This window comes from Athene noctua, chromosome 10 (assembly GCF_965140245.1).
Source record: "Athene noctua chromosome 10, bAthNoc1.hap1.1, whole genome shotgun sequence".
Taxonomy (NCBI): domain Eukaryota; kingdom Metazoa; phylum Chordata; class Aves; order Strigiformes; family Strigidae; genus Athene; species Athene noctua.
Genome location: NC_134046.1, coordinates 450,051 through 463,449, shown reverse-complemented (window position 1 = coordinate 463,449; position 13,399 = coordinate 450,051). Strand labels below are relative to the sequence as shown.

The 13,399-nt window shown below is 48.5% G+C and overlaps 1 protein-coding gene across 8 annotated transcripts in view; it reads right to left on the bottom strand.

Annotated features, from left to right (window-relative positions):
- Nucleotides 1-13,399, bottom strand: part of TMCC1 (transmembrane and coiled-coil domain family 1) — a 112,133-nt gene that overhangs the window by 63,547 nt on the left and 35,187 nt on the right. The window contains exon 2 of one of the 8 annotated variants that reach the window (XM_074914098.1): nt 1,243-1,268. The exons of 6 other annotated variants lie outside the window; for them this stretch is intronic. In XM_074914098.1, coding sequence (XP_074770199.1) covers nt 1,243-1,268 — 26 coding nt within the window. Of the gene's footprint in view, nt 1-1,242; nt 1,269-1,666; nt 1,778-13,399 lie in introns of those variants that run through there. One more of the 8 variants, XM_074914102.1, reaches the window with a different exon arrangement.

Below are 13,399 nucleotides of genomic sequence, written 5' to 3'. Positions count from 1 at the left end.
CCCCCCAGACTCAGACACAAAGGGCCTTCCCAATCCCATGCTAACGGGCAGCAAGGAGACAAAGTTCTCATCCTACATCCAGACCTAGATAAACACAATTCACTCTGTTCCTTTGTACAACTACACTTTTTATTTTCATAAATACAGACCAAGCACTCACTTCTTCCTTCAGTTCATCATACTGGAGGAGTTTTGCGCCTTTTACAATTAAAACAAAGATGTTAAGAAGCTGTCAAGGCTCGACAATTGTTTAAGGTAGGCTTGACACCACCAGAGCTAATTCAGTGCGAGACACAATTGTGTCAGACAACACAAAAACGGAGAAAGAGCTAGAAAAACAAATGGGGAACAGTTCTCCTATAGTAATAAATCAGTGCAAACGTTTTTCCGAAACACTCTGCCTGCCTTGATAAAGAATTAAAATGGAGTTATCCAGAGGAGTTCATTGAAAGCTATTTTGGATCCCCCATATAAACAAAGCTTAGATACAAAGTTCGTTACTAACTAGATCGAGTCTCTTTTGAGGGAAGATTAAACTCCACAGTACCTATGGAGACTTTTGCTGCTTGCAGGCACAGCTCTTGACGTGGAACAAGTAAAACCTTAAAAGATACAACTTATACTTTTCATACCCCCTAAAAATGGCCACATCAATTTCTTTAAGATGAGGAGATACTCAGAAAAATCACGAATAAATAAGAAAGATAACAACTTACTGAAAAGCTATAGCTTCTCCCAAGACAGTCTATGAGATGTGAATTCTGACCTATTTTAAATGCTGAAAGCAGCATTTTCAAATCTTGATGAATGCCTTTTAAAACCTTTACAGTCACACACTGGGGGGAGACCTTAAACGTAAAGTGAAAATTCAGCTTGCCATTCAGGTGTCCAACACCAGGGCAGTTCCTATGGCCAGAGGCAGGCCTGCCGGCAGGGGACAGGGGCAGGAGCTAGGGCAGGGGCTGGGGCAGGGGCAGGGGCTGGGGCAGGGGCTGGGCCGTGCCGCAGCCCGCACAAGAGCGATCTCTCACCTGTAGTGCGCTGCGCACACGCGCTTTTATACACCGACTGATTTTTTCCAAACATTTTTCAAACTACATGCGCTAACGCATTGATTCAGCATCAAAACTGCAACTCTATACGGATTCTCTCCTCAAAAGCAGCTTCCTGAAATAAACTAGAACACCCGTAATTACTAAACAGCAAAACCTGTTCCCAGCAACTCCTTTGTTCTTCAGCAGCGCGTTAGCAGCGAGCGCTGCGGAGCACTTCCGAGCGGAGGAGCAGCCCCCGGCTCTCCGCTCTCCTCCCGGTTTTGCAGGTGCGTCGCTGGGACAATTCCCATTCCCGACTACAACGGCCGTCCCGGCCGGGTCAGCACGTTAAACCGCCGCGGCCAACCACCGCGCACCCCGACCGTCAGACCCGGTGCCCCTCTCCGCGCACCCCCCAGCGCCCGGGTTAAAGGGCTCCAGGCGGCCGCCCCAACCCCCCCGGGCGATGGCAGCGCCCGCGGAGCGGGACCCGCGCCCCCCGGAGCCCGCCCCGGCCCCGGCTGGCACCGAGCCCCTTTGTGTCTGCGGGAGGCGAGAACAAAAGAGCGCGCTGCCTCCGCCTCCCCCGGGCCAGCGGCGGCTCCGCCGACGCCCGAGGCGGCGGGACCCACCTTGGAGAGCTGCCTGCGGAGGCTGAAGCGCTGCACCATGGTCTGCCCCGGCGGCACCGCGCCCCGGCGGCACCGCACCCCGGCGGGCACGGCCGGGCCGCCCCGCGGCGTCAGGCTGCTCCGTGCCCGGGGGGCCCCGGGGCGGGGCGGGGGGCGGGCACCGGCACCGGCACCCCCGCCCCGGCCCGGCCCCGCCGCGCCCGGAGCGGCAGCCGGGAGGGCCCGGCCGAAGGCTGCCCCCGCCCCCACGGACAGAGCCCGCGGCCCCGGGCGGGGGGCTCCCGGGCAGGGGCGGCCCCGGGCGGGGGGCTCCCGGCCCGCCCGGCGGGGCGAGGCTGGGCCCCGGCCGGGGAGCGGGACGGCCAGGGCGGCCGGAGGGGCGATGCCAGGGCCGGCCCGGTACCGCGGTGAGGGGGCACCTCGGCAGCACGGCCTCTCCCCCCTCGGGACAGACGGGCGGCCCCGGACCCCCCGGCGCAGCGGCTCCGGCACAGAAACACCATCCCGCGCCCCGGGCGGGACAGAGGCGGCCCTGCCCCGCGTCCCAGGGCCCGGCCTGGCTCCGGCTCGGGGTGCGCAGAGCTGGGGGGGCACAGAAGGTTCAAAGGAAAATGTCCCTGACTGGGCCAGGCAGCTCCAGGCACAGCACCTGAGGTGGGATGCGATGGGAACCAGCACAGAACACCCTGGTGCAATCACTAGGAAACACCCGAAGAAGGTATTTATTCCCTCCTACCACCAATGTAACAAAGATCGATGGGGAAAGAGTTAGGTACGCTTTCATTTCTTTCAATGTCTTGGTGAGAGTGGCTTCTGAATCCTTAAACCGTTCCTTCTCCCCTTACAGGCGGTGGGAGTGACGGACACAGCCCCATCCTCACGCAGAAAGGGGATTACAGGGCTGCATCACTGCCCTACAGAATCTGCAGCACTGCTCCAAGGGCTTCCCAGACACCACCAGCAAGGACACCAGCAGTTCCAGTTTGTGCCGTTCAGAGGTCTGGATCCTGATGAACTGGCTCAGGCCTCTGCCAGCATGTTCATAAAAGGAGGAGGGAAACCAAAAACCCCAGACACAAGGAGGAGCTCAAAAATCTCTGGCCATAAGTCAGCTTCTCACATAGCCCTGTCTCAGCATCTTTATTCTGGATTTAGGATTTTATTTCCAAGCCCTTTTGTAATTGCCTCCTGCGTGCGATTTTGCTCTTACTTCCTTCTATTCCTCTAACTTAAAACCACTGTGTCCTCCTGCTCTGGGTGTCAAAATACCCCTCATGACCCTCCCACAGAGCTCTCGCCTCACGCGGAGCCTTTCTGGAATGCACTCACGGCAGGAGTTTTCCCACCACGATCCACCAAAGCAAGTAAGGCAATACTTAAAACATTAAGTACATCTGAACAAAAAATAATACTCTGAGGAGCTATAAAATCCTACAGAACAGAAGCCAACAGGAATGCTTTCTTACTTTTTATATACAGTCAATAAATAAATGAATGTAAGACATTTAAAGACATATCCTGCATTCTCCTCTTAAAGAAAAATAAAAAAATGGCATACAAGCCATTGCACACACATAATATCTGGATTTAGGTGCAATCCAGAATGTCAGAAAACTGATGGGAGATTTTCTACTTCTGTTTGGAAGAAGTGGGGAGGCTGGTTTCAAAGCATCATCCTGAATTCACCAAGCAAGAAACTTTGCAAATGCCAACTGTTCGAGAATGCCAGTAAAACGTCACTTTCAGCTCCGTAATTTTCAAATGCCCCTACGGGCCCCCTTTATGGACGGAAAACCAGGCAAATTCTGGGGAAGGCCTGAATTCAGCTCCATGGCCTGTGCTGGGAGGATCTACCTCCTGAGGCGTGGGCACGCAGGTCGTTGCTGGAGCAGCTGCAGTCACTGCAGAGGGGTAAGCCTGGCATACACCCACATGGACAGACAATCACCGCAACATGAGAGATGATGCAACCGTGCAGCGAGCGATAGAAAAGGGCAACAGAAATGAGGTGGTGAGCCCACCTGAGATGGTTACACACACACCTGCGTGGTTTTACAGCCAGTGACTTGAGCAAAGACGTACCGAGCTTCCAGACTCGGTGTCTGTGTTGAAGTACTGTACTAGAACAGGGCTGAGAGTTTAGATCACCAGATCCTATGCAAAGTACCCTTCTGTAAAATTTGCCCCCCAGAATACCTTTTTCAGCCTCCTGTGCGGAGAAGGGCATGCCCTGCAGCTGCAATGCACACAGCCAAGGTTTCAGAGGAAGGACAGTCTTCTGGTCAGTCACCACGTTGAAAAGCTACAGAACTTTTATAAAAATGATCACACACCATGCAAAAGCCTCAAACTGGCAGACAGGCTTCAGAAATACTAGTCACAACTCCTATAGCACTTTTCTTTGTCTTCGATTTTTGTTAACACTAACAGAATTCAGCGACTGACTCGCAGATGTATTTGTTCTGCAAGCAGAGGGTCATCACACACGGGGTCGGGTCCCACACAGGGTCCCACACAGGTTTGCGTTTCTCAGCTCAGTGATTCAGCTCTGGTGAAGCCCCTGTCTGTTGAGTTCTGCCAGGCAGGGAGAAGACAAGAGGTGTAAAAAGTTGTGGTGGAGTTGTTAAATGGTGAACACTAGTCTAGTCCTGGACACTGTAGGAAAAAATGACATTTCTAAGCAGCATGGTCACCCTTCCAACTGCCAGTTCTTCTCACTGACACTGCTGGTGCCTTCCAGCACAAAGGGACAGCGACCACTGCGGCATCTCGGCAGCTGGGACAGCCCTTCCTCTGTCCAAAGGCAAAGCACATCTGCTTTATTTTCAGTACCACGCGTCTGCTGCTGCAATGTGGTGTGCTGTCTTCTGCACGGGCACAAGAGAAACAATGCATGCTTCCTTAGTCTTTTGGTTTTGCATTGTTTGACAGTCCCTAATGACAAAAAGCCTAAAAAACCCATTGTCTGTACTAAAACACTACCGATAGAGGCCAGACTGTTGCAGTTTTAAAACCACATAAATTACTCCTCCCTGTATAGATGTTATTTGACTCAGGACATCCAAAGAAGATCCGTTACCAGTATGGGTGATGCTGTCGGCTGGCAGAGATTAAGCTAACCACCCGCTATGAAAGATTTCGTATTCCAAGTCTAATTAAACAAAAGCTTACTGTTCAAACAGCATTCAGCTCCAATCATCTACAACAGCAGCAGTTATTCAGTGCCAGCTACACAGCCTGATTTACTAGTAAAACTTAAACCCTAATAGGCTGTCATTACGCAAATCAGAAGAACATGGAATTAGATCAAAAAGTCTGCTTGGGGTGGCAGAGTACTCACATCTGACTCTTTCTACTCAGCCCACAAAGCGCGTTCTGCACCAGCCCCTGAACGCGCTGCGAACACACTGCTAACCTGTAACTGCAGTACTGCTCTGCCCTGACTACATCTATAATCCATACTTTGCAAACCAATACATTTTCATGCTCAGCCACAAGAAAGTTACTTTAATAAACGCATGGGTATTTTTAGCCTGAAAAAGGCAAATAAAATCAATGCATCAGACAGTGATTTGCTGTGTTTCCTTTCACGTGCTGGGTACATCCTGAAACGTTCAAGCAATGGGAAATTTAAAAGGATTTGATATTGCAAGAAAAAAAATAAAATTGGAAAAAAAATTATGACCACATCACTGTTGCGGTCTCAGTCTACATGATACAGACTCGGTCTAATGCGAGCCGGAGCACTCATGATGCAAATGCGACCAGGGCATCACCTGTGCTGCACACAGCTAGGACCCGACGGCATCGGCCTCTGCAGCACGCGCTGCAGCACACAGTCCCCTGTAGTGTCCTTGCACAGAAAAGCAGTGACGTTCCGGGCATACAGTGGAAAGCTACAAAAGGCACTGGAGGACTATCACCAGGCAAGTGACCCGACCTGTATGCTCCCAGCAGGACCGGGAGACTGCTCACCCGAGCAAAAGCAGCACACAGCGGCCTCAGGGCCACGCACTTCGCTCTCAGCAGACGTCTGGGCTGACAGAGAAGGCAAACGGGCAAGACCTGAACCCAGCCTATGTCAGACTCTAGACTGAAGATGGATCCTACACTGCAAAGTAGGTTCCAGCTGCTTCAGAAAGTCAGGGTACGTCTGGTCTGATGCTGAACACCTCCAAAACTACACGGTTTTGTTTCCTTCCTGCTAATTTATCCATCCACCATTAAGTGACCGGGAGCCCACATACCTGAATAACCGTCTGCACCCTCAGCGTTCGCTCTGAGAACTTAAACATCATGTACAGTTCTTACAACTCAGACATGGAATTGCAAAATGTACCCAAAAGGGAGGGCTCCTTTTTGCATTACATTTAAACGGCTATAGCATTGTCCCTTCAGTATGTGGACTTCACTACACAGGAAAGTATCTTCTGAGTAACTCTAGTCTATGAGCAAAACTGCTGGAATCAGGAGCAGCTCCCAACTCCTGGGGCCAGAGCATGTCCCAGCTGAGTTCTGACCCCAGATGGGGCCAGGCTGGATTATCCAGCACTCTCCTCAGACCTTGGTTTCAGCGGGAGAGAAGAGGAAGCTGTGGCACAATGGCCAGAAGGTCCCACGGCACGCTGCAGTGTTGTGCACTGACCCCGTACAAAGTTACCCTCCATGGTCTGTGCTAGGAACAGACACTTTGCTGCCATGCATGGTTGCATGGTCCTGTAGAAAAATGAAGGTGACTTAGGCCAGAATATTTGCCTTGTTAAGGGAAAATGTTCTTATCCTATTTTTAAAGTCATCAAACAACTTGGAGGCTGGAGATAGAGGAGACATTTGCATCTGTGCCATGAAGGGTTATGAGAAGGGTCAGTGCAGTTCTCTAAATAGAACTTGATGGGAAACTTACAAAAAGATTAAACAGAGGTGTTTGTTTTATAGCTGCCATCTAAAAGTAACCTCTACAGATGCATACTTCAGCACTGAAAACCTCAGCTGTGATATGAGAGCATTATTTGGTAGCATTCTGCCCTGTCAGTGGTAGCTCAGAGGTTTCAAAATACAGAAGTGTGTTCTGTACAGAGGAAGAGTTTCCTGCCAGAACTCGGACTCCTTCTCAAAATGCTCACTTTGCTTGGAAATACCCAGACAGTCCATTACCCCGTTACTAGGCCTTGGTTTTATAATGACCACGTAAAGCCAACAGCAAAGGAAACTGATGGGACTGAGACACTAGAAAACCTCCTCGTGCTGGCAGAGCACATACCAGATGCTCGGGGATTCTGCATCCACCAGCTGCACCATTCTGCTCTCTGAACTGGGTCAGTACGACTTGTTCTGTAGCGTGACTATTCAGAAGCCTTGTGCACACCATTCAATTCCTACTGCAGGAAATCTGTACCATCTTGAGCAGGCTCTGTGGCTGGAGAGCTGCCACGCTTACTGCCGCAGAGACCACCAGGCTCGTCAGCATTCCCACAGCAACATCCACCCGGGACGGAAAACGGCTCCTCCCAGGAACTCCATCATCTCCTCATCTTTTCTGTGTGTACACCTAGGATTTCTGTATTTCCCTGGGAACCCAATGGCCAGCCAGACGGCTTGTGAGGGCAGTGCAGTCAAACTGTCTGTAATGCAGCGTGGGAGACAACCTCCCTCCACCACCACGTCAGCACAAAACGTCAGACGAAGGGCAGCCGGGGAGGGCTGCTCCGTCCGGCTATTCCACCTGCTGGACCTGACCTTCCCCGTTTCCACACTGCCAGACAGCAGATACGGGTGGCTCTGGTAACCCCTTCCCACCCCAGGGCTCGGTGCAGACCGCCCCGGTCCCTGCCCAACATGGACACACAGTGCCTTGGCTGGGCCAGGGCCACCCGGGTCCCTCCTCCCCAGCAGGCTGCAGGGCTCAGAGCCTGGGCGAGACCCAGAGAGGTAAGGGAAAGGAGCCAGCTGGCTGAAACCTAATCCACACCAGACCGAGATGGTACTGGCAGATTAGCAGAACTGATGATAGCAATATTCTCCTTTGCTTCCGTCGCAGAGGCCTCACACTCAGCGTTTCCAAACTGATTTTTATGATCTGCATAGTCAATTAATGACTCCTACTCTTACGTAGACACACACGCATCTTTTTTCCTTGGTCCCCTTTCACTGGGCTATTATAACTCTTTTTTACCTTCCTACAGCAATTCATTCCTGTGTAATAGATTAATTGGTGAATTCCTCTCTCTCTATTCAGCAACATAAAATGCTTTAACCATTCAGAACATCATGCTAACACTTCCAAAGCTGCCTATAATGTATAATAGTTCTAAAGTCACAGACTAAAGAAGTAACATGAAAGACTTGGACATACCCAACTTCTGAAGAGATATTCTAAACAGCTTACTGCATCAGAATTCCTAGAGGCAGTGGCAATTAAATTACATACAGATAAGTATACATAAATGTGTAATATATAGACAGTCGGTTACATCTGAATATTTAGCAAATATTGAGAAGGAGTGAACTAACAGAAAGCTTTCTATATACAAACTGGTATAAAATGTGGTTATAAACAACAAACAGTATGCTGTATAAATTAAAGGGAAAGATATAAAAAAAAATTGGGAAATATTTTATATTTTGCTGTATGTACAGACACTCCAGCATCACTTACCAACACAATATCCATACATGAGACTTCCACTATTTTAACCTACTTCCACCCAAGGTATTGTCTTCATGGTTTTAAAACTTCAAGAACCTCCTGAAGAAATCAAAATTTTCTCCCTGACGCTTCCTTTTCTTTAATAAATTGGGAGGGGTTATTACAATAAACTGCTGAGTTTACTGCTGAAACAGTAAATGTTTAGTAGCAGCACTTCTGCATTAAACAAAGACAATGAAATTACGGTTTGTTCAAGTGGGTTTGCTCTCTTCTCCTAGTTTACACAAGTCCAAAATGCTTGCAGTAGAATTCAGGGTCTTAACGCGAGTTTTGCCAACAAGTCTAGGCAAAAGGAGCACAGAAGTAAGCGTGTGCTGTGTGATCCACCCTAGCAGCCAAAGGCTGGGACTCTGGCCGCGGCTCAGACCTCGCCGGCTCGTCCCACAGGGGCACGGCTTGTAACCGGGCGAGTGGCACAGCCCACAGGGCTACAAGAGAGACTGCTGCCAGCTAACGCTTCACGGCCACGCCGCCCGTGTGAACCCAGCCACGCCGTGAAGCACGGCCACCTCTGCAGGGACATGCCTCTGTTGCTCTGTACAGGCCAAAAACTCCATTTGCTCCTCTCACAATAGAAACGCGGCAAGTGGAACTTAGGTAAGGAGAATGTAAAAAAAAACCAACCCAAAACCAAAAACCCCACTACCTTGGCCAAGTCAGCAGCACTAACACTTACGACTTTTAGCAAAAAACATGCAACTTTTCATTACAAGGAGCAGTCAAAACAATCTTACCCAGTAACCATTTAGCAATTTGAGATTTTTTTTAAATTATAAAACCAGAAAGATTTCATTCAGATTGAGAAAACACACTGAAGTGACCAGATCTGAGACACTGAAGCAATCAAAATGCTGCTTCTGTATATGGAGTTGGCACGTTCCGACCCTTTCAGAGGCTCTGGCGAGGCTCTGTGCAGGGCTGTGCCGTACACCGGCTCTTCCCAATGGCCACACAATGCCCAACAGTCTCCCGCACACATCGGCACTTCTGTCTATGTGTGCACTGCCAGATTTTTTTCTTAAAAAAAGCTTTGGTTACAATTTTTCACAGTTAAACAAACCTGCTCGGGCATCCACACCATTTATCAATCACAATACTATTTCTCGAAAAGAACAATGTCCCTGACTCCACGGCTGGATCAAGTCTGATGCAGTGCCGGGAGCAGCCTCTTTCAGTGAGAGCTTTGCCTCGGCCTCGCCCGGGCCAACGCAGAACCTCTGCGGCCCGTGCCCAGAGCGAGCAGGGCACCGGCCTCCCCCGGCGGGAAGGGCTGTCCACCTGCCTCGGCCACCCGCCTCCCCTCGCCCCCCTCCTGGCTGTCCTGGTGCTCAGCCCAGGCACCTGCCCTCCCGCGGAGCAGCCCGGGGCCCCGCGGGGGTCCCCACGGCTCCAGCCCCTCCACAGGCCGGCGACACGCACGTCCCCCCCCCGCCTGCGGCTGGTACCGTCCTGCTGTAACGCCCCAACCATTTCAGGGGGGACGTGACGATGATCTTGGCAATAAGTCTAAAAAAGTAATTCAGCAGTGTTGGAAAGTCATGGATGCTTTCCATGAAAACACAGCTTATCATACACAGTTATTATTTCTACACAGTCCCTCTCCCAAACCCTAAGCCTGCTCTCCAAACCAGGAAAACTACTTCTTTTGTTACCACATGCAGGATGGAGAAAATTCAGATTTTAGTAAAAGCCACCAGATTTTATTTTCAAATTTCAAATGAACTTGACCTAATCAACTAGAGCCTCTGCCCGATATATTCTCATGAGAACACACAACTAGAATTATTTTTAATACAAAATATCTTGTAATTATTTTTTTAAAAATGCTCAGTAAGAACAGAATTTTTTGTTTTAAATATCCCTCTCATTTAGATCCTCTAAAGATCTTTACTTGTACATCAAATTCACAGGTTTTAGCAGGTTTTAAAAATCTTTTTTAGCATTATATAATGGGTGAGCAGAAATGTATATATATATGAAAGTCAAATCATTACTCTGTAGATTTAAATGAATAGATGTCCTACTGATAACCTCTTACAGAAGGACCTGTTGGAATAACCAACAGTAGAGAAATTTTCTTACTGCAGAAACTTTGAAACAAAAATTTCATGTATTCAAGCATACACATTCTCAGGATCAATGCTTTCAGTTTATTTCATATATATTTCAAAATAAATTAAAATATTTTTAAAGGTACCTATACATTCTAAATTCATTACTATCAGCCTACAGTTCTCTGCATACAAGAGGGTTTAAGTTGCTTTAGAAAAACAAAATTAGATTCAAGAAACACGTTTAAATACTTTTCTTCTAGGTTAAACTACTTTCATAATCCCTTGTATTTTCCAGAAAACCTTTGACTGTGCTGTTGCATTAAGATAATTCTCTCTCAGGCAGGGCAGGGACAATAAGCGTTATCTCCAAAAGCCAATTTAGGAGCTCCAAGCACTCCATCCTCAGGTTTCTGTGTCCCTTTCCAGAGAACTCACAGCTCCCTCTGTTGACTGAGATGCTGCTGCCACGAAAACGCTCAGCACCGACGCGGGGGCACCTTGGGAAGGGTCCCCCCGGGCTCGGCCGGGGGCTGCGGGTGACGGGGACACCCGGCCCGTGCCCGGGGGAAAGGGGCACCGAGGGGCCGGCAGCGACCCCGGCCCAGACCCCCGAACCGCCCAGAGCCCTCTCCTAGCACAGCACTCACGTTTAAGGATCACCAAAAGCACTCTCCTACATAAAAGATGTCATCTCCATCTAAGAAAATCTCAGACAGATAAAGCTGACGACTGAGCAGAAAATAGAAGCCGACCTCCCCGACCCCCAGCGGCTCGGCTTTCAGGCCAAGGGAGCAGCTGCTCCACCAGCCTCTGTGCCTCGCTCGGCACCAAACGCTGCAGACTCACCCTGCCTCAGCCACTTTACTTTTATTATATTGATTTTATCTTTTTCCTTTGGGTAAGACTCATCTATCCTGCACATATTCAATACTGGCAGAAAGTGGGACACATACATAGCACTGCTTAGACGTATTTTTTAAAACTGGAAGTAAAAATGCCTTCAAGTTAAAAGTTTTACCAGGGACCACATTGCTGTTCCTTGTCAGCACCAGACTGCTGCCTGCATTCCGCTTCTCATCAGTAAAGCTGCAGCCTCCCCATCTTTGTAAAATATTTGAACACACCGCAGCGAAGCCTCCCTCCCTCCTGCACACTGTGGGACCAGGAGAGCAGATCAGCTCTTGTATTCGGGATCTCTGGCTGCAAACTGCACAAGGCCAATAAACACCAACAGCCAAAAGCCCTATGTGCTGTGAGCGCCCCGGCAGAAATGTCAGGATACCACCGATACCTCTTCTCCCCACCACCCACTTTTTCATTTGAAAAACAGCAAATGGAGGTAAAAGGGGTACTGCAAAGAAAACACCAAAGTTTTATTATTTCAACATTCATTTTCAACTAAGTTATGGTTAGAATTACCGCAGAACAGCAGTTTCAGGAAGCTTCAGAAAACGCTTATGACAACTCTGCAAAAACGTTTATAAATAAGATACGTACCTACTGCAATCCTACAATTAGAAGTGACTTTAAATGTTTATGAGTTGCCATGGAATTCAATATTAGCACAATAACTATCACATACAGTGTTGCTACAGTGCATAACAGGCAAACAAAGCATTATCTTTCACTTCGGTGACATCACCAGCATTCAAAGATAACGTGGATAAAATTGGTTCAGCACATTTCATAATTGCTCAAATCACCATTTTATTGAAATTCACTCCCATCCTAAGGGAGATTTGGGGATGATCTTGCATGGTATTCTAATCTGGAAGACGTGAACCTGTCAAAAATATTGGTTCCACAGCTCCAGCAGCTCTGCTACCAGTTATAGCACAGACGTGTCTCTACAGCTTGCTTCATCATGACTGAACGATGTCAGCAAGAGACGTAGGGCTGAGTCTTAACAGCACTGCCTACAGAAGTTTAAGTGTTCAGCTTTGTAACTGAGGAACCAAGTAACCAGCCATTTGTGGAGAAAGAGGTAACCACAAACAGCATGTGCTCTCAGCTAAAGGACACAGTACTGCATTACAAGTATTGATTGTATTGTACATACAACGCACTACATCGTCCTGAAGATGCACTATGCCTATTAAGTCACTCTTATCTACCTTCCAGCCAGTGTGGATTGTTCACCGACATTTTATTTTCTATTGTTTCATTCCATTTCATGTTATGGTGTTAGAAAATATCCTCTTAATTCCACATCTGCTGCTATCCACTCATGCTCCTTTGACCATAATGAATGATTCTTCCCATTCTACAGCATTTACTATTATTCACTAATACATAATTACTGAAGCAGAAAGTTTTGGAAAGTGTCAGGTAATCTTATCATAAACAGTGTCTCCCTGTTACTCTGGAAGACAAAGTAGCTTGGGCAGGAAAAGGTGCTCACCACACCAAATCTAACCCGTGAAGCCTGCGGGCTTGCCAAGGGCTTTCCATGTACAGCACTGCATTCTTGGGCCTTGCTGGCATTTTTAGTCCCTACCGGCAAAACAACCATTACCCGTGGAGTAAAAACCAGGAACTTGAGATAAGTTCAGGTATTCAGAGTAAGGACACAATCCTCAAATGAAAATCTCACACTTGCTCAAGAAAATATCAGCAAGCTTGTTATGGAAGGTTAACTTACTGCCAGTCACAAGGACTTGTTCTGACTCAACCCCCCCCACCAGACTACATTAAATACACATATTTACCTAAATCTATCATCACAGTGCCGCTGCATTTCTGGATGTATGAACATCCTTTGTAGAGGGCACTTTTCCTTATTTTTGTGCCCTGACCTGCCAAGAGCAAGGATCTTCCCTGATACCTGTGAATGCAGGTGGAAGGAAAGTCTCCCTGACCCAAGAGTGTCTGCAGGCCTTTGGAAAAAGAACTATGCAGAAGAACCACGCCTTCAGTTCTCAGCTGAAAAAAATTATCTTTCTGAAGTCAGACACAGAGAAAACTACTGCAAGT